The following is a 20,976-nucleotide window of genomic DNA, read 5'->3' as shown; positions in this document are numbered from 1 at the left end:
GAGTTATTCTTCTTTTTCGACACTAGCGACAATTTTGCTTCATTGTGTTTCAGTTGTTCAGCTGTCAGTTGATTTGCATACTTCAAAAGCGTGAAATTTAACGTTAAAATTGCGAAAATTGATGATTCGCAGAAGAATTTGATGATTTTAATAATCCAGGAAATCATTCGCAAGAGATTCGCCATTTTGCCTTTCGATAACCTCCAAAAAACAGCTGAACCTTCGATATATCGAGGGATTATTCGCGTTTTGTGGCTAAGCGAAGTGTCAGTCATACTCGCGTTCTTGCTGAATCTCCCATGGATAATCGGCTTGTCTGTAATCGCTGTAATCGCTCTAAGAAGATGTCACACATTGCTAAGAATTTTCACGCGCGCGCCCTCATTTTCTTCCTCTTCAAGAGGGCGCGAAGAAAAAAGAACATATTTATTGACTTCAGCAGCAGTACATAGATAAAAAAAGTTATATTTCTTCAGCAGAACTTCAACTACCAGAGACGCCTAAGAGGCCTAAGAGGTGGCAAAGAGAACGTATATATATATTGATTAGGTTCGCACCTCGCGTATCAAAGAGAATTTGGGGTAATAGGAAAAGTTGCGCGTGTGTCAATTAAATTGGCCGTTGCAGAAGTGATTTAGAAGTACTTCTCCAGATTCTTCCTCATCTCATGCGGACTGGTGCTCGGTCCGTGTCTCTCCACCGGCTGTCCCTCCTTGTCAATGATGAACTTAGTGAAGTTCCACTTGATGAAGTCAAACAGCGTCCCCTTCTGTTTGTTCTTGAGGAACTCAAACAGAGGATGAGCCGTCTTCCCATTGACGTCCACCTTCTCGAACAGGTCAAATTTCACCTTTCGATCACGCACGAAGCACTCAATCTCCTCACTTGTGCCCGGCTCCTGATGGGCAAACTGGTCACAGGGAAAGGCGAGAATCCTCAGACCTGCAACATGATTAAACTTATATTGAATTTCACGTCAAACTGAGCATATTGTTTCACATCACAACGAGACAAAAATCCACTCAGTCTTTGTCCTGTTTCTTGCTCTTGAGCAAATGAAATTCTCTGGGAAAACTCTCCTCCTTATATTGTGTGGCACAAAAAGTGTAATTTCCCACAATATTTCTCAAAGTTTCCTCCAATTTAAGTAAAGAGCTGCAGAGAATTGTTTCTCCTACAGTTAGAAAATGGGTTTCTTTGTCGTTGGACAATAAACAGGGAAGTGAAGAGAGTGTGGCAGTAATTTTAAGTCCTCTCGTTTGCCAGCATAATAGAGTAATCTTACGGCGGCAATAAGTAGTTATTGCCATAGTTGAGTTTAAGAGCTTTTTCATTTCAGTTATGACTATAAATTGGTGATTTTTATTCACTCACTGCCAGATTCTGTCTAAAAAACATCGCCTAACTTTGCTCTAGCGAGATTTTGAGCAAAAATTAATTAAATATCTCTCAATCGTATTTGAGTTTGAGGGTCAAAAACGTCCCCAGAAAGTATAAATTTAAGCGTATTTTTGCAATGAAAAGTCGGAAATGTTTTATGTATTTTTCAAAAGCTCTTCTTCTGTTTAACTGCTAAAAAATTTAGATATTTTACTTTGAAAAATGGCTTCTTTGATAAGCATATTAATTTTAGATTCTCCGAATCTTCCTAAAATGTTCTTAGATTTTGAATGAACACAATATTTGCCATATATTTTCATTTTTTTCTAAATTGAGAATTAAAAAAAAAAAGTACTTTAAGAACTTCACTTTATAAATAGCAATAAAATGAGCTGGAAAATTCACAAAATAATTGTTACAGAGCAATATTAGCCCTTTAATGGACGATTAGAAGGTGTTTTGAGGTAAATTTAGTCAATTTCGCAGCGTTTTTTAACGCTAAATTCTCAACTTGTTCTCTTGATAAATGGCAATCTTCCACGATAGAGTCGTTAATTTATCCTTAGCTGAATGTTATTTGATCCTGTTACTGACCTTTGGCCTCTGCGAACTCGTCGTAGAGCTCATTGAGCTCCTTGTAGTGCTGCGCCGTGTAGCCGCACTTGGAGGCCACGTTGACGATCACGAGCGGATGGCCGCGGTATTTGTCCAGGCTCACCGGCTGTCCTTTGATGTCGTTGGCCGTGAAGTCATACACGGACGTGGCCGTCTTGGGGTCACCCTGGTCGGCTGAGCACGCCATCACTCTGCAAAAGGAAAGGACACAGCACAGGTGAGCTCGCCCCATTCATCATCCCTCAGCACAGTGACTGCCGGACACTATTATCACGGTAATTTCACGGCCAGAGCCACACGGAGTCCCTGAATATTCATTAAAATTTTATCTGCGGAATTTCTGCTCTCCTGCCAGTCTTAATTTAACGTTTTATTAGCCAGCGCCGTGCTTCAGCATTGCGCCTGGATAATTAATCAGTGGGCAGCTCTTTTTTTTTATCGCGCGCCACAGCTTTTATGAGCCGCATGGCAAAAAGCTCACCCTCTCTCTCTCACCCTCTCTGCTGTTGTTGTTGTGTGTTAATTTGCAGGAATATTCACTGGCACATCATGCATGGGCGGGGGGGTGAAAATTTTTCCATCTTTTCAACTGAATGAATAATATTTAGATGAGATTTTCAATGTGAATTATTGAGGGGAAGTGTTGCTATACGAAAAACCCATGGAATCTTCATCCTTGAGTCACTTCATGGATTATTTAATTAAGCACAATTTTCCTCAAAATTGCCTGAATTAATTATGCGAAAAGATTCTCTTGAGACAATTTCATTATCAAAGAGCTTCACTTTGTCTCACTCGTGCTCTCGATTTCTCAATTTATTTTATTACATACATATATATGTGTATATATATATATTGTATGCCCAGAAAATACTTTGTAAATTTGTGTGCAATTTGCCTGAAAGCGAAGCAGCGACAAAGCTCACAAAAGTTTTGGACTCAAATAAATTTCCTGCTCCTTCTTTCTCTCTCTCTCTCTCAAGACTCTCTCGTGGTCTTGGAGGAAAATAATGCTTGGAGGAGTTTTATTGGTCTGTGAGGGATGCCAAGAAATACCAGGGAAATATTTTTTATCCACTCGGTTGGGTAATTATAAATTTTTTTCTTCTTCAACCACTGTCACATATTTTCCTTTTAGGCCACCCGCTTTTCCTCCCCCAGAGCTTGCCAATGAGAGAGAGGGAGAGAGAGAGAGTGAGAGGGAGAGAAAGTGAGTGGGCCAAAGGCAGCAGAAATACCTTGATGTGGTGGACAAAAGGCGAAGAGCAACAAAAGCCGCTCCAAGAGCCCCAAATCTCTGCGTGACACGACAAACAACCATAATTTTCCTCCTTTTTGCCGTGGGTCGGAAGAAAAAAAAAACTGTATGCGAACAAGAGTCTCTCAGGAGAGCTTTTCCTTGGGCGATGGGTGGACTTTTTCGTGCCTCCTTTTATACTATTATTGTAAATTTTCTTAAAATAATTCCCAGTGTGGATATTTTCCTCCTCGACGGGTTTTTTTTCTTCTCCTTATTCTTCAGCCTCTTAAGCCACTCCTCTGCGTCTCTGTGAACTTTTTCTTTTGCCCTTCCTTGGACGGCGTGCGCGATGGAAAATTCCTCCTGCGCCAGATGATGAGCAGTCCAAACTGAAAATTAAATTAGTCCTCACTAGAAATCATCTTCCTCTCTTTCCTCCATTCACTGCAAACGTGGGATATATTTAATCTCACAATCAGGGCTGTTTTAGTCAGTGAAAAACTCTCTCCAAAAAAGAAAAAAAAAACAGCACAAAAATTCTTCAAGCATTACATGAAATGGAAGAGCTTCGAATGAAGTTTGTGACAGAGTTAAGTTTCAAGAGACACTCTGGGTGGATTAAATTGAATTTTTGTCGAGGAATAGGGGAAATTAATAGGAAATCCATTTGGATGGTGCGGTTTATCAAATATTTATGCGGCACAGGAGAAAATCCTGTTGCAAAATCCTCGTTTTCGCATGATTCCCCAAAGACACAAGACGCATGAGGGTGAGTTTCTTGGGTGGCCTTTTCTTCCCACGCCATCGCACGTTCCTCCTTCTCTCTCTCTCTCTCGCTTTCCATGGGAAAATTCATGCTGTGCAATGATGATAATTTAGGATGACGATGGAGCAGAGGAGCAGGGAAAAAAAACTATAGTAAGAGAACTGGTGGGAGGGCAAATGGCGAGGTGAGATTACAAGTTTATTTTTGTTCCCAACTATAACATGTCAGGAAGTTTCCCCAGGAAGTAAACACACACACACACACAACATTTAATCCAATTATTAAGGCTCTACATCATTCATTTGTTCTAGCACTGAATCCACAGAGCGTGGTCGTGAAGAGAAACCCACAAAATTTATGTTACAAATTAGTTTTTGGGACACAAAAAAAAACGTGTGCGAATTTGTTCATCTCTCTCTCTCATCAGCCCTCTTTTTATTTGGGGTGTTTTCATGGCAGAAAAACTATGGCTCGTAATTGTCACGTCATGTACTGTCGCCTATCTGTCTGTTGGCTCTTTTGAAGCTGTCGACTCTCTTTCACAGCCTCCGGAGCTCAATCGCTGGCGTGCTAATCAGGAGAGAAAGAGGTTGGCGAGAGCAAAGTGGGGCAGAATTCACATGACGGGAAGGACAAAAGGCTACACAGAATGTCAAAGGACGATGATGAAAGGGGGTTATTTAAATCTCAGATAAACTCCTGACTTCTCCCGTGGAAAATGCCATAAATAGTGACGAAGTGAGGAAGAGAAGTGAGTCTCTTCGATGGCAAATTGGATGAATATGATGAGTTGTGAAAAGCCCAAATGATGGAATGGGAAATGACAAGAAACTGTTCTTCCTTTTTTTCCACCTAAATTCATCACCTCTTGATTCACTTTGGCCCTTTCTTTTTAGCATTCCGGTAATTGGACTTTTAATTAACATCCCTTTGGTTATTTTACTCTTCCAACCCCGCGGCAAAAGGAGACAAGTTCCTTGACTTTAACGAGCTTTCTTCGAATACACTTTGCAGTATTTAATTTGGCCAATATTTCGTCAACTCTTTCTTCTGCCTAACTTGACCATTTGCTGCGACAGCAGCAGAGAAAGGAGGCAAAAGTAATTACTCAAAAACTGTGAGAGCAGCTCCTTTTTCCTATTAATTGGATCCTCCCTTTCCGGAGTTTGGGGCACAGTGTTTTGAGGTGTGGCGGCGCTTCTTTTGCACCCCCAATGTTGGGGGCAAAGTGTGGAAAAACAAATAGACGAGTGAGGAGAGAAAATGTTGTGAAAATCATTTAATTTGATGATACTCCAATTGAGCTTCTTCAGCAAATTAATTAGCAGTGCAGACACGCGGGAGGAACGAGAGAAAGCCTGAGATATCGAATCGACAAACTTTCCTTTTCCCCCCTCTGAGAAAGTCAGGGCGAAATTAGGTAAATTCAGGCACGAAGAGTGCTTAGAAAGTGACACCCTGACGCTGTTGGGGGCGCCTGGAGGACAAGAGGATGGGCAGCAGGATGGAATTCTTGAGGGATCACAGCCCAGAACCCGTGGCTGAAAGTTTTCCATCCGCACAAATTTGGTCGGGCATTGCTTTTTGTGTGTCTCTGGCCTTCCTTTCGCCATCAGGAGGGCCCATTATTGGAATTTCCCACTCACCAGGCCATCACAGATACACACAACACACTTCTGCCATGGCAAAAGCTCGCACTTTCTGCCATCCGCCAACTTTTCATATTTCGTCATATCCTCGCGCGCGCCCCAAACGCCGCCGCCTCTCGTTGTGGCTGATAAACAATTTTGATAAAGCCCCAAAACACCCTCACGGCCTGAGTGACGATGATGGAGAAGAATATATTACAGATATATGAAAAATGTGCCTTTTTCGCTGTTTTTCTCTCTCTCTTCTCCAGAAAAAAAAAGAAATTGCCTAAGTCAAAAGGCCTTTTCATTAGAAATGTTGAAATATGAATTAGGTTTGCCGCGCACACAAAAAAGGGGAGAGAAAAAAGCACACACATTTTCCGAATTGAAATAACATTGCAAATTGGAATGAGAAAATTGGCAAAAATTAAATTTATAGCTCACGGCAAGTACGAATCTCAAGTCAAATTACCTTAAAATATATTAGAAATTCGTTCCACGAAATTGCCAAATATATATTTGCTATCGATTTAATCTTGCCGGGTAAGAAATGTAAAAGCAAAAATCTTATTACAATTTCTGTCTCGCTCTCCACCTTCCGCCCTCACTCTGCAATAGGATTAGGCTCCTCTAGGTGCTCCTTTTCAGCGCTCACCGAAAGGAAAAAAATATATATGATTGCATGGGAATTTCACGTGGATGGATTTAAATTGAATTTTTAAGGCTTGTACGCGGATCTGTGCAGTAATTCCCATAGAAATCAGCGTGGAAAAGAGAAGGAGAATGAGAGAGAGAGAGAGAGAGTGGGATTATGGTGTGGTAAATAATGTTGCTTTAATGACGAGGGTGAGGCGAAGTCGCAATAAAGACGCATGAGGAAAATATGTCAGAATGATCGCTAGTAAAGGAATTTAAGTGTCTTTCGCACTCCTTCCCCATCTTTCTTCTTTTTATTCACTCTCTCTCTCTCAACCCCCCGAGGGCGCTTCTATGACGGGCGGAAGCCAGAGAAAGAGATTAAAGAAACATGATTTGAGTTAATCTACATTTTCCAGAGACACTCTTTTACACTTTAACACACTCCGTCACCATTTTTCCCCTTTCGGCGCTCTTTCACCCTCGCGTGTGTGTGTGTGTGTGGCAAAGGAGAGCTCATAGAAGTCCTTTTTTATTGTGGAAATTTGTACAGATTCTCCGTGTGACTTTCTTCTCTGCACGGAGATTATGAAAAATGATTTCTCTGTGTGTGAAAAATGTCTCCCCACAAGTGGCAGAAAAGGAAAATATAGGCGAAAAACTCTCCCTCGGCGTGAATTTCCACGCTATTCTGGGCCAAATTGAATTCTTGGCATGGGTGGATGACAATAAAAGGGACTGAAAGGATTGTGAAAATGCAATTCAAATTTTCAACTTTGTCCACTCTCCGGCTTCGCCTCCGTCGGAATACCCTTTGACCCATTTATTTTCACTGTCAGTCCAAACGTTCAGCCAAAATCTCGCTTTTGGGGTTGTGTGTTTTCTTCCCTTTCAACCCCAAATTCACCCACCACCAATGTGTTTTCCTATTTCCCCTGTTTTCCGCACAAAATACTTTACATTTGCTGTCTGTTTTTTCTTCTTCTCTCGACAGGAACACGTTTTTTTCCCTCACAGATTCTTTTTACTAGGAAACAGAGATGGAAATGGTCAAGATTCTATTGGCGATCTTGATTGGAATGCTCCAAAGGGACAGATATTGTGATCGGAAGTGTTTCACATGTTTTAATGCTTTTCTAACCCTTAAAACCATCAAATTTATGTCTAATCTGGGAATATTTCACATTTCCCTAACAATTTGAGTAATTTTGTTCAAAATAATCTCATATTGGCTGAGAAAATGCTTGAAAGTCAATCATAACCTCAAAAATGTCATTTCTGTCTAGAAGAATGTTTCTTTGCGTGATGATTTCCGCGGTTTGCGCTTCAAAGTGCCAAAATCTAGTACAAATATTTTGATATTCACAATATTTAATCGATTCAAGTTTGAAAGGATTAAAATGCGTCCAAGAAGGATTCATAACCTAACAATTAAATTAGAATTCTTCTACGCTTTTTCGAAAGGCAAACAAATTCCTGGTATTAAATGAGTGTAAAAAATGCCTTCAAAGACGTTCAGAAGTGTCTGAAGTGTTGAAGATTCTGCACAGAAACTGCAGAAGTGTGTCAAGAAGTGGTATACAGATTTAAGGCATATCTTATCTCCCCCATGGAATTTTGTCTAGAGCAGGAGATAAATTGAAATGTGAAAATTGTTAGTTTGCGTCCCTCTTTTGACAGATTTGTGTCACTTTTTGCCCGCAAAGTAACTCCCGACCATCATAATAATCATCATGTTGATGAGCAGTGATGGAGAAAAGTTTCTCTTGACCTCAGGATGGCAAATAGAGGCGAGAACATCAATCACGCAGTCTTGCAAGTGGGCTCAAAGAAGCGGCCAATCAATGTGTTTTGGCGCAGAATGGTTGTCACGAAGACGACTCAAGTTGGGTACAACAATTAAATTACATTATCTCGTGTTTCTCTTCCCCCTTTTTCGCAAAAATAACTCGTGTGTACTTTTCGCACAGAGAGAGAGAGAGAGAGAGAAAGTGGATGGGCTAATATAACAAAAGGACCTCATGGAAACTTTGTATGAAAATTCCATTGTATTTGATACTGTTTGAGTTGCCGAATGGCAATGGGCTCGAGGGAAAGTGGTGTATATATAGCTGTGTGTGGGGATGTTGGCAACATCAAGATGTGACGAGAGGCAAGGATGGAAAAGAGTTTCACTCTGCACAAAGTTCAAATGGAATATTATCAATGTTCTCTCCTCGCTTCTGCTCGTTTCACCCTATCCAATTCCCTTTCACAATGTATATTTTCCATTATTTTTCTGCACAGTTGATTTCACACATTTCCATACACACAGAAAGACAGAGAGAGAGAAAGAGGACAGAGGAAAAACCACTTCAAGTGCCTCAAAATCTCTAAACTACAAAATATATTTCACTGTCTCAGATTTTCGCCCAAAGAGCATTGACAGAGAGGCGAGAAGAGCTCCAATGCTGAGTGGCGGAGGAAAGGTAAGTGATACCCAGAATGGATGCGTTTGCGAGCAAGTTCAATGGTTGTCAAGTCAAGGTTTAAAGATAGGCGCGACAGAGAAACTCAAACCTAATCACTATTCATCGCATTGTAATCCCCATTTAATCCCGATTTGAACACATTGCAAAGTCTCCGGGCCTTAGCATGGCTCTGCGACCTTATATTCTCCTGTCTCTCAAAGGGGGCGAAGAGGGCAAAAGGCTCCTCATTCCACTTCTGCTCATCTGTGGAGGATCATGCGGGACAGGACGAAATACTATGCGAGGAGTGTATAACATAAAATTATACTTAAAATGAACATACACACAATAGGATGAATTTTCCCAGCAGTGGAAAAGTTGAGGCTGTGTGCGAGAGTGAGATGGAGAAGTGCTCGTATTGATTTCGGATGCTGTGCGCAAGCAACACACTTTTCCACCAACACACTCGAGCGCATGAAAGTCCTAAAAGGAGCTTTTGGCTCCGCCGTCGAGCGGATTTCAGAGGGTTTTTGCATTTTACACAGCGTCAAAAGCAAGAATTTCACCTTTCATACGCGTTGCCACTTATTTACCAGCCAAGTTGGTGGTTTGTGGGCAAAGAAGACACAAATACACTCGTGCAGAGATATGACGATATGAAGTGAGAGGCAATGAAAGCTCTGTGTGGAAAAAGGGGGTAATAATGCGGAGTATTCTGAGCTTTTGATATTTGAAAAGTTCTCCCCAAATTTGTCCAGAAAGTGTGATTTTGTGAGATATTTTTACGTGAAATTGTAGCCATTAATTGATGATTTGTCCAAAATCTAGTCAATTCTTTCCCAGCATGGTTAACCCCTTGAGCGAAAAAGCTTCCGCGCCGTGAGAGCGAGAGAGTGTGCGTGGCGGGAAAGCTCTGGCAGTGACAATGTGTGTGATTTCGATGTGTATATTTCCCTTATCAGTGTGTTCGGAGTGGAGGAAATTTCAGTGAGAGAGAGCTTGAGAAATTTTTTCCCTTCAGTTTATTTACTGTGTGCACTGGAGCTAAACGTGAGTTGATCGCTAACTGGTTGCTCCACTTCTCCACTTCTTTGCACCTCTTTTCTTGCCTCTGTGTGTCCCTCAGGAAGGGGGGAAAAGGGAGGCACACACAGGATTCGTGGGGAGAGGCCGAAAACGGTGAAAGAGGGACAACCATCGTGGGAGTTTTCACAGTGCCCGTGGGATCGCAAGCAGTGTGCTGCCCAGGCAGTTCCGACGGGGAAAGCGAGTGGAAAATTGGTCGGAATCAATTTTTCACAAGCTCTGGAATTGACCAATTCTCTCCCGCTGATCCTCACAGTTTCGCGCGATAGTTCTATTTTTTTTCCCACCCCCGTTCATGCGGTGTGTGCGTGCGTGTGTGTGTGTTGGTTGATATTTGGGGAAAGTGAATTTTCCTCTTTAAGCAATTTCTCACCAAGTCACGGATCACCAATGTAAGAAGGGTGAGAGTGTGCATTAGGAGGGATAAAAAGTCACACTTTTCGAGAGCGCAACAAGAGAGAGAGAAAGACAGGAAGTGGCAATCGATTTTTCCGCCGAATTCTCATTCAGTGCCAATGTAAGAAGGCAGTCACAGTGCAAGGAGAGGAAGTACACACGAGACCAAAACCCCCGTAATTTGAGAGACAACAGTGACACGCGAGAGTCATCATGAGTGAGAGTTTTCCGGCTCTGGTGGAGCTCAATGTTGGCGGTGTTCACTATTCTGCCGCCCTGAAGACGCTCCGGGCGGACGAGGATTCGCGCCTGGCGGAGATTTTCACAGGGAGTGCGGCGGATCTGGAGAAGGACGCCAAGGGGCGCTTCTTCCTCGATCGCGACGGTGTTCTCTTCCGCTACATCCTCGACTATCTGCGCGACGGCACGCTCACGCTGCCCGATGGCTTCCGGGAGAACGAGCGACTGCGGCGCGAGGCTGAGCACTTCCGCCTGGCTGGACTGCTGAAGTGTCTCTCCGGGCTGTCGGAGGCCAGACCAACGGGATGCATCACCGTCGGCTACCGCGGAAGCTTCCAGTTCGGCAAGGACGGCCTGGCCGACGTGAAATTCCGGAAGCTGTCCAGGATTCTCGTGTGCGGACGCGTGGCGCTCTGCCGAGACGTCTTCGGCGACACGCTCAACGAGTCCAGGGATCCCGACCACGGCGGCCCGGACAGGTACACGTCGCGCTTCTTCCTCAAGCACTGCTTCATCGAGCAGGCCTTCGACATGCTCCAGGACCAGGGCTTCCGCCTGGCGGGCAGCTGTGGCTCCGGCACAGCCGGCGCGGCCACGGAGCTGAAGCCAGGCGTGGACGTGGAGGAGAACCGATGGAATCACTACAATGAGTTTGTGTTTATCCGTGACTAAAGTGATGGACTTAAAGAGCTTCTCAGCCGGGACAAGTTTGTCCGCCGGGAACAATTCTTCCCACCTTTCTCACACTCTAATCTCTGTGATTCCTCCTCGATTTCCACCAAAAGCAAAAAAATCAATCCATTGATTTCCTCTTCCCCCACCCCGCCCCACATTTTCACCACCGCCAAACCTCAGAAACTTTATTACAATTCCCTGGGAGAAAGAATTTATTGCACTTGCGAGAAAACCGAGATGATTAATGAAAAAGAATTGCTTTCCCGAAGAATGAAAAAAAAAGAGTGAAGAGAACTTTTCCGCATCCAATCGACATTGAAAAATTCTTTTGGGGTTTCCCGCCAATCGTTGGGGTGAAAACTTACAGTCACAGTAGCCAATAATATATATATTTTCTCTTCCTCCAAGTTGAAAAAGAATAAAAAATCAACCACACAAACCCCTTAAATGTAATTGTGATAAAAAAAAACACCACTTTTAGGAGATGAAAGAGGAAAAATGTCTATACTTCAAAGAAGAGGAGGGTAGAAGTAACCCTTAAAGAAAAATAGTATTTCCGTAGTGTATCAGAGAAGCAAATTTTTCAAAAAAAAAAAAATTATATATTATTATGTACATAACAATATTTAGTGAAAAGAAATGAATTCAAGTATTTTATCAAAAGAAAGAAGAATATAGTTTAAACTCTCTTTCCCGGTTAAAGTTGAAGTTTTGACAAGAGAATTTATAATTGATTGAAGAGAAAATTGAAGGTAAGACTTGAGTTTGTTCACATTCCATTTTAGAAAGTTTATCTCCTCAGCCCAGAAACTTGTGTCGACTGTAATGAATAGTCGCTTATTTTCAATTGATAACAATATAATAGTAAAAGAAGAAAAAAAAAAGATTATGAAGGAAACTTTTTGACATTCACAGAAAAGCAGTGTGTTTGAAGTATAATAAAGAAAATAGACGAAGAAATCTCAAAAAGTATTCAAAAGAAAGAAAAATAGATAAAATGCTATAATATAGTGAAAACGAAAATCAAGATAATGATGTAACTAAGTGGTGAGATTAGTATTTAATTCTAGTACATGACGATAAAATCTCTGGAATTGCAAGAGTGTAAAATGCATTTTCATTTTCACATCAGATGAGATGAAAATCTCCTTTCAAACTAACATAGAACAAAGAGTGGGAGAGAGAGAGAGAGAGTGAGAGCGAAAGAAGAAACGGAAACTCAAGCGCGCGTGTGGTGAAGAAAAATGGAGAAAGTCTAGTTAATCTTTCAGTGGGGATTTATCCAAAAAAAAAGTAAAGTAAATGTAAAAGATGATAATGAATCCATTATAAAAGTGTGAGGATATTGTAGTTAAAATGAAAATTCAACAATAAAATGATGATATAGTGAGAATATAATTGATGATATAATCTAGAGTAAATAAGACGATCGTTTCATTTTCCATCTGCCTATTGATTTTCCCCCCCTTTGGTGGCGATAAACTCCTGACCCAGGCCATTCATTTATTTTCCATTTCAATTGGGCCCGACTGTCTCAACAGTCATCCATCTCGATTCAATGGATTCAACTCGATTGTTTCCCTTTCCAGCGAAGGAATCCGCAGGACCAAATGATTAAGCGATTGCCAAATAGTCGAAATTGTATCACAAATTTTCTTTTCAGCCTCTCCACTTTTCTCAAGAGCTCAGGCGGATTTTCCCACACACACAGAAACACGCACACTTCTTCTTCCCTATTCAGGCGTCTGGAATTTGTCACAGAATCAATTTCAGGATCTTCACTCTCTTCCCTTAATCCACCAATGTTCAATTGATGAGTGGAAAGGAGGACAAATTATCCTAATCTGGTAAATTAAGTAAGAGAGAGAGACTCATGAATATATTGGATGCAATTCATTCCATTGATATCACCCCGGAGTTTTGAGTGTGATTGAACTGCGCGTGATTTGAATGTGTAATGAATGAATATAATACGAATTGCAATAAATATTCAGGACAAATATGTGGAATGGACAGTTAGAAGGAGTGCACGAGTGTAAATAATGGGATATTCAAGCTGAATTGACAATATTCACCGAAGCGAGATGCTTCAAAAGCAATTAATTACTCCGAAAAGAGCTTGAAATTCACACTCATCGTCATTTTCCACGTGTTAACAGTGGACAAAAAAAGCCACCAAAGAGTCCGCGTGAATGTGCATTTTGATGAAAAACTAGAAGTGCGCCAGTGGAAAAAATAATACACGCGACAAAAAGTGTGGGAAATGCATTAATTTCCCCTTGCAATTGTACTAAAAAGGGAGATCCATGGAATTGCATTCGCCTTCCTCATTTCATTCTCAATCACTTCCTGCACTTCCTCCGTTCGCTGTTCCGCCATGGCAATTGCCGGGGCAAAAACTTGCCCACTCTTCTGAATATATTTCACCTTTGCCAAGTTGCGCCAGCGAGAGAGGCATTATCTGTCCAGGAAGGGGGTGAACAAGCGAGGAAATGTGTGACATAATTTTCCTCTTATTGTGGCTTTTGTTCAACAGCATCACCTACATTTTCTTCCCTCGCTGGCTTTTCCTCATTCGCTCTATGACACTTTTATGCTACATGACTTCTTTCTCTTTTTTCCGCTGTTGCTACACAGGCTTTTATTGTCACAAATGCGTAGAATTGTCAGTTGTATTTTCAATTTCTTTTTGCCTCTCTTTCTCTTTATTCAGTGAGTTTCACAATTTTTTTTTATCAATTAAATTATCATCCAGAAAGAATAATGAAAATTGGCAGCTCTTTTGAACACAAACACACACACAAAAGAGAGAGTAAAAAGTGCAAGAATTTCAATTTAATTACACTTTTCTCTGCGACAATTTGGCATTCAGTCAAATTCATTTAATAATTTCACTCCACTTTCATTTGCTCCTAACGAACTTCATTGTTTCGACGGGTGCATCGAAAACTGTGAAAATTCCAAGGCAAAATTTACCTAATTTACCTCAAAACACCTTTCAATCTTGCATTAGAGTGCTAAAATTGCTCTATTTGAGTTGATTTTATTGATATTTATTGGAAATTTTGACTAAAATATTGCAAATTGAATGGAAAAACAGAAAATATAACTTTCCAAAGTCGATTTTAAATAGTCTTCAAGTCAATTTAATCCAAACTAGTGCTAAAAGATTTTTTTTCGTACTTTTAATGCACTTTTCTCAAAGTTTTTAATACATAAGACGAAAACTATGAAAAATCGACTTTTCATAGTTTTCGCTTGAGCCTTCGGTTTGCAAAATGTGTCCACATAATAGACTTTTTGCTGGGGTTGAAGAATATTAGGTCAAAGCTTTGGTTTTCAGTTTGCTAAATTCTAAATCTCACATTTTTTTTCCACCTCCGCTTTCTGTGGCTTTCTAAGCTTTTTCGGTGCTTTGGCGAAAACCTGAGCTGAATTCGGTAAACCAAAAAGCCATCCAGACTATCTTTAGTTCATCTTCCGCCTCTTTCGCGTTAGTGGCAGTCATACATAGATCGAGGGTGTGTTTCCTCAGCTGGCAGGGCGCCCACGAAGAGAGGCGGAGGGAATGGCAAATGTCACATATTTGTCTGTTCTTCTCCCTCCTTTCACCCCTCATATAAGATTGTTTTTAAACATGAGAACGCCTCGCGATGTAATGCGAGCCAACCCTCGAATTTTCTAATAAAATTCAACTACCAACATGTGTTACATTTATCAATAAATTCTGTAATGTTCTCTCGCCCACCTCTTCGCGGAATATCGTGGAAATATATATAATATTTAATTTCCCATCAGTGACGCGGCTGGAAGTGGCGGAATGGCACTGCATATAGTGATGAATTATTGAGTGAGAGAACCTCATTTGGACGGAGGTGCAAAGTCGGGGATTTTTGTGGTAATGAACATGCACAGCCAATGGCGGGGATTTTCATTTGAATGCCAAATGCTTTTGATGACGGAAAAGCTCTCTGCGCTCACGTTTGACCCGCGCACTCGGTGGATTTATTAATGAAAATGTGGTTAATGTTATTAAAAGTGCCACGACTGGACGCGCGACCAAACACAGAGCGCAGACAGAGAGGGAGAGTGAGAGGATATCGTGGAAATATTAGGCAATTTGGGGTGTTTTGCGCCTTGTTTGTCTTTGTCAATTGAGTAGGGATCTGTACATGTGACTCAAGTGACTGGAAATCAATCATTCTCGAGAATTCAATTTGTTATTTATACACCAACATCATATTCCTCCTCACATCACGACATTTGTCCCGCACCTTTTTCTGCCCTCTCTCTTTTCCACCCCGCGCACAACACAAACATTCAGCGTTTCTCCGCGTGTAAATAGAATCACGTTAGAATTCCTTCCCTCCAACCTTTCTCATCATCATATATAGCCCCGAAGAGCGAAGCATGCGACAGACATTTCCAATTCACGATACTATTTGTGTGCGCTATATTGAAATAAACATTCACCTAGTTTTCTTACTTTTCCATCCTCTGGGGCCATGTGCAGAGCCCTCCTTGAGGAAGTCCGGGGCTTTTCACGTTGAAAAATACTCACTTGAGCTTGCAAAGCTCCAACACATCTGCATACAATTGTCGAGGAGAAGTGGGGATTATCACGACAATTCGCGTCCCAAATACACACTCTGGCAGGGACGAAGCAGAAATTCGCCAAATTCTCAATAATTCCCCAGCAAATGGAGATGACAAAAGCTCTCATTTCTTGTCAACTCCGAAACCTGCATTGAAGCCATTTTTAATTTCCTCACAATATTCAACTTTTTAATCCACTGGCACAATTTTCCTGGTGCATATGCATGAATATAATTCAAAGCCTCTCTTCACTGGCTAATCTCTCTCTCTCAATGCTCGGCGAAATCCCGCGCAAATGCACAGTGAAAAGAAGATTCCAAGGGATCTAAGGGGGAGATAATACGGCAAAACTTCCACGATTTCCGTGGGAGAATCATAGACACTTCTAGAACTGCAGCAGTGCTTAAAACATGCGCTTTCCGCACTTTCTTCGCCGTTTTTCCGGAATTGTATAGGTTTTTTTAACCGTTTAAAGAATCATAACCTCAAATTTAGGTCATAATTATCATGACAAAACTCACAAAGAAACAGATTTTAAGGGATATATTAAGTTTCCAGCTAATATTTCGGTGTGATTAGCTTTTAATTCGCTCTCTTGAATACATTGTTCATCATAACCTCAAAATTACCTTGAGATATTTGAAAGAATTCTTGAAATGAACTAATTGCTGTAGTAAAATCAAGCGCGAAATTTGCTATTTTGGAGCCGAAAATCAAACAAACAGCTCTTAAAATAGACAATTTTGTATCCTGAAACAATATTTTAGAGGTTATGATCAATATTAGTGTAATAAACACAGTTTCCTGATGTTATTTAGTCACTTAATTTAGCTAAAAGTTATTTAACACAACCTAGAAAAGCAATAAGATTGTTATCGGAGAAATGAGTGTAAAAATCATTAAAATATTGCGTTAATTTAAACGTCTAATATTGCAAATATTATATTATTGTGACCATAATATCTCCCCCTTGAAGGGATCGTATTTTTCCACATGCAAGATATAAAATATTTTGTGCAGAGCGCAAAAGAAATTTCCTTTCTCACTGATAAACTTCCTCCTTTCATAAATCATAATGGAAAATGTCGTTCGTGTTTTGTATTATTGTTGGTAAATTTTATAGCAAAAAGCCACGAGATTCTGAAGAATACACGAGAAAAAAAATGACAGAAAGTTTATTAAGGAAGCATCAAGCATTAAAATATTACAACTTAGAGCAGTGACAGATGTTGAAATGCTAGTTTGCAGAGAGAATGTCTTGGAAGACATAGAAAAAGTACACATTATATCTTGAATTTCAATCTCGCGGTGAGTTTATTTTGATTTGAGACATCGTGGAAAAACATCTGTGATGGTAGAAGAATTTCATTTGCCGAGGATTGAAAGGACAGCAATTTAAATATTGAGTGCATGAAATTCCTGGGAGAGGGAATTTTCATCGTCTTTCCCAGCAATTCAGAATGATATATTTTTGAATGTCAGGAAAAATTCTCAGTATATAACTCAATTCACAAAGTGATTTTTCATGCTCGTGGCGTTGGAGGAAAATAATTTTTCAGGCAATATTTAATAAAGTAGAGATTTTCTACTGAATTTCCCGAACACTCTGAACGCTATGAGAATTCAATTTTCAAGCCTTTTTCCCCAGAGTGAAAAAGGCAGAAAGTTTTGCGGGTAAAACACAGTCTCTGTATAATTGAAAACTCGCAGGAATGCATTTTTCTTGGGTTTCCCGAGAGTTAAATGCACCGCTTTTCACCGCATAGAAATATGTTTGTGCCAGCCAACATAGAAAACATCTGAGAAAAGTTTAAAGACCCGTGATGTGAATTTTCAATTGGAAGCCAATATTGTGCGCTATTTTCTCGCACAATTTATTCATGTGGAAGTTTTCCGGTGCAATTTTCCAATAAATATTGCTCCCAAGCAAGCAACACTTAATTGCTGATACACAAGTTAGGATAGTCTTTAAAAATTCATGGTGAGCGAGAGAGAAATTATTCAGTGGCACTTTTCAGTGCTTAAAACTTGCTTGCAAATTGGCCAGAAATGGTTGATTGTGTTGATGCTGACAAGTTTAGTGATTGCGTAACATAATTTTGCAGAAAGGTGAGATTAAGGCTGTTGAATCAGTGTGAGAAATCAACTAAACTCCTTCTTCTCTTGGGCGCTTCTTTCAGTGGGAAAAGCACGGAAAAACAGCAGAGGAAAAGCTGTACAAAGTCAGAGAAAATAAACATAAAGCAGAGGAAGTGGAAATTGTGGAGGGAGTCAACAATCGAGAGGGTTGGATTTTATTTTCTCCCGTTCTAATCTCAAATCCGGTGATTTTGGGTGATTTTTATTTACTCTCTTTGTACTTCTCACTCCAACAGCATCGCTTCGACCGCTTTTCTCTTCCAACATTCAGTGGAAAATTTGCCCTCTCTTTGAGACTACAATTGATTGCAGTGCAAGCAATATGTAGAGCGGAAATGGGAATTAGCTAAAAGGCGTTCCTATTCTCAATACACACACTGTAATTGCCCCCTCAAGATTGCAACATTTGGGGGAGAGATGTCGCTACTTACGGGGGTTTAAGGACACAATTTCGTGTAAGAACTTTTAGGACAGTAAGCCGATAAATCTGGAAGAGCGTCATAAAATGTGTTATTCCGCCTATGATTTCTTCTACGCGACTTTCCCACACAAATCACCGTGAATTTTCTATCAATCTGACGAATGCCTAATAATTTTCTGACCTGTAATTTGACCCTCGAACACCGAATTGTTATGAATTCTTAACCAGATTCTATTGATTTCGTAGGAAATCGTAAATTTTCATTAATTTTTACGTAAGCAATGATTGCTTGAATTACAGAAGTTCTTCTTCATGCATAATTTCACAACTTTCAACCAGAATTCTTCGGGGGGGAAAATGAGAGAAATTTGATAAAGATGAAATGCAAATCATGCGAGATAATTAGTGTTGTTTTTTCTTATAGAGGAATTCTTCAAGTATCACAAACTCCAAAGTGCAGAAAAATTAGATTCTCTTCAATTTGTGTTATCATTAGCGAAACCAGATTATTTTGGGGAAGGAAACTGGCCTTTTTTCCGGGTAGATTTGGAAATGACCTCACCTTATTCTGATGTGTTTGTCTTCACTGAGACTTCTTCCACTGTTCACTGGCTCTCAATTGCTCTGAATTTGTGCGAATTTCACAATTAGTCACTTGTATTTATCTGCAATAGAAGCACTGAAAAGTGAAATTTTATGCTTGTCACTGGGCTGTTTTGACACTTTGCCGGCTGTCAAAAGGGATCAAAGTTCACTTTTATTTTCACTGCGCACTGCTTCAGCTTCGCTATGCTCGTGCAGAGGGCGCAGATGGCTGTAAAAGCGCGGGTGTTTAAAATTTCATCACTTTATTCACACTTTCTATCAAATAAATATGCTCAGAGGAGAATGACGCTGTTCTGGGGCGTCGGCGGGGGCGTCGAGGGTGCCAGGGGGCTGCTGTCGGAGTTCCTCACGAGGTCTGCGTCCACCAGGATCTCGTACTCGAGGATTCGGATGGTCGGATGGTCGACGGAGAGGCTGCGGAACTCGTCCGTGAAGGTGAGGATGTAGAAGCAGAAGGTGGTGGCGACGATCCACTCGGAGATGGAGCTGGCCACGTGGTACTTCCAGCCGCCGTCCGAGGGATACCACTTCCTGGGATCCTCGCCGCGGAACAGGATGTGCGAGATGATCCCCGTCACGGCCACCATGATGAAGAAGATGGTGCACACGACGGAGAGGAAGAGGCGCACGTGCGCCTTGAACATGCTGCCCACGTACGGCTGCAGGTAGTAGGAGATCACAGCCTGGATCCAGAAGTAGACAGTGCCGAGGCCGAAGCAGAGGAACGCGCCCACGAGGTGGATCACGTGGATGTTGGTCTCCTGGAAGTTGGCCACAATGCTGATGCCCAGGCACGAACCGAAGCCAATCCAGAGCGCCCGGCCGTTCAGCTTCGCCGTGGAGTCCCTCAGATCGGCGTGATAGTCGCACAGGACGCAGATTTGCCGGAAGCGAATGTAGATCACGATGCCAACTGCGGAAGGAGGGCAGATTGAGTGGCTGAAGAGGAAAGGAATTGCGTGGATATTTCTTACGCAAAACGCAGCCCATGTTTATCAGCTGGCCGAAGACGCAACTCTCCGGGGAATAAGTCGCCGCATCGCTAATGTAAGGGATGGTGGGCACAACATGACCCTGAACTATGGCAGCGATGTATCTAAGCAGATTTGCAATAAAGAATCTTTAGCTCGGCGATGACTCATTGCGAGATCTCGCCACTTACGTGCCCAAGAAGGTGACCTGGAAGAGCAGATAGACCGCAATTGGGAGAAGGTAGAGCTTTGACATTATCTGGGTTCTCTTCTGTCTGTATTCCCTACAGAATTATTGGTCTAATTTAAGACAATCACTAAAAAAAATTAAGGGAGTCGCCAAGAGAGAGCCCAGAAAAACCACCAAATTAGTCCGGGATTAAATCGCGATTATCACTCATCGGCTAAAATTGGGAGAGATTCCCAGAATAAAGATTACAAATATGGCATTGTTCGCCAATTATTCACGCTTCACTACGTCTAATTGCAGGAAAAAGGGACTTTTTCTGCGTTTTATTTACAAACAACAATATTTTGTGAAATTATCAGCTGCTTTGGCAGGTTAAGAATTGCCAAACGACTTGACATCTTCGTTAAGCGGTGGCACTTTCGCGTTAAGTTAGTCTGGACAGCAACCAATCTTAGGGAAAATGTGTCCAAAATATCGCTGTTAACCCATTAAAACACTTATTAAAATTCTCAACTTTGGCTCGAATTGAAAGAAAAGACATTTGGTAAGTCGATCAATTATATATTTTTATTCAACAACCTTTTGCTCATTCGTGAAAGTAACTGAGTTTTCTTGAGTTACACAGCATTTAAAGGGGGAAATTTGGCGGGAAAATAAAAATTCAGTATAAACAATTTTCTATGTGAAGTGAATCGATTCGCTACATATGTAATGTTATGCAATGCTTTCAATATCATATATAATTATTAATTTTCAATCAACAATAGGGATTTTTTAATAGTTTTTTTCTCTCTTCTCTCGCTCAACTGAAATTTAAATTTGTCACTATAATAAATTAACAATTTCCAGGTGAGTGTATGTGAATGTCATTCCATTTTTAACTCTCTGATATGTCAATAAACTTTTTCACACGCTGCAAACATTGACGACAAACCGAA

General features: G+C 41.0%; 2 protein-coding genes across 4 annotated transcripts; one reads left to right on the top strand and one right to left on the bottom strand.

Moving 5' to 3' along the window:
* Nucleotides 1-356: 356 nt before the first annotated feature.
* LOC132263297 (uncharacterized) lies at nt 357-20,413 on the bottom strand. 3 transcript variants are annotated; one of them, XM_059762986.1, is made up of 4 exons: nt 18,834-19,007; nt 3,234-3,624; nt 1,975-2,186; nt 357-942 (listed from the first exon to the last, which is right to left on the bottom strand). In XM_059762986.1, the coding sequence occupies exons 2-4, from the start codon at nt 3,314-3,316 to the stop codon at nt 635-637; spliced, it is 603 nt and encodes a 200-aa protein (XP_059618969.1). In that variant the 5' UTR covers nt 3,317-3,624; nt 18,834-19,007; the 3' UTR covers nt 357-634. The 3 variants fall into 3 exon arrangements, with proteins under 3 accessions (XP_059618969.1, XP_059618970.1, XP_059618968.1); XM_059762985.1 differs by lacking the exons at nt 357-942; nt 1,975-2,186 and adding exons at nt 19,852-19,973; nt 20,040-20,413 and having other exon boundaries at nt 3,525-3,624; nt 18,834-19,790; XM_059762987.1 differs by lacking the exon at nt 3,234-3,624 and having other exon boundaries at nt 358-942.
* On the top strand, nt 9,741-12,539 carry LOC132262320 (BTB/POZ domain-containing protein KCTD12). Its single transcript, XM_059761567.1, has one exon. It carries the CDS (start codon nt 10,414-10,416, stop codon nt 11,110-11,112), a length of 699 nt encoding a protein of 232 aa, XP_059617550.1. The 5' UTR covers nt 9,741-10,413; the 3' UTR covers nt 11,113-12,539.
* Nucleotides 20,414-20,976: the final 563 nt, after the last annotated feature.

This window comes from Phlebotomus argentipes, unplaced genomic scaffold (assembly GCF_947086385.1).
Source record: "Phlebotomus argentipes unplaced genomic scaffold, Phlebotomus argentipes genome assembly contig_15, whole genome shotgun sequence".
Classification (NCBI taxonomy): Eukaryota; Metazoa; Arthropoda; class Insecta; order Diptera; family Psychodidae; genus Phlebotomus; species Phlebotomus argentipes.
The sequence above is the reverse complement of the archived record's forward strand: the minus strand, read 5'-3'. Positions and strand labels throughout refer to the sequence as shown.

Bases quoted from the DNA above. Each gene is read 5' to 3' on its own strand.
- LOC132263297 (XM_059762985.1), bottom strand. From the start codon at position 20,104: ATGTCAAAGCTCTACCTTCTCCCAATTGCGGTCTATCTGCTCTTCCAG. The intron at 19,974-20,039 runs GTAAGTGGCGAG...AAATCTGCTTAG, and splicing joins CAGGTCACCTTCTTGGGCAC to ATACATCGCTGCCATAGTTC. The intron at 19,791-19,851 runs GTAAGAAATATC...CTCCTTCCGCAG, and splicing joins AAACATGGGCTGCGTTTTGC to TTGGCATCGTGATCTACATT.
- LOC132262320 (XM_059761567.1), top strand. From the start codon at position 10,414: ATGAGTGAGAGTTTTCCGGCTCTGGTGGAGCTCAATGTTGGCGGTGTT.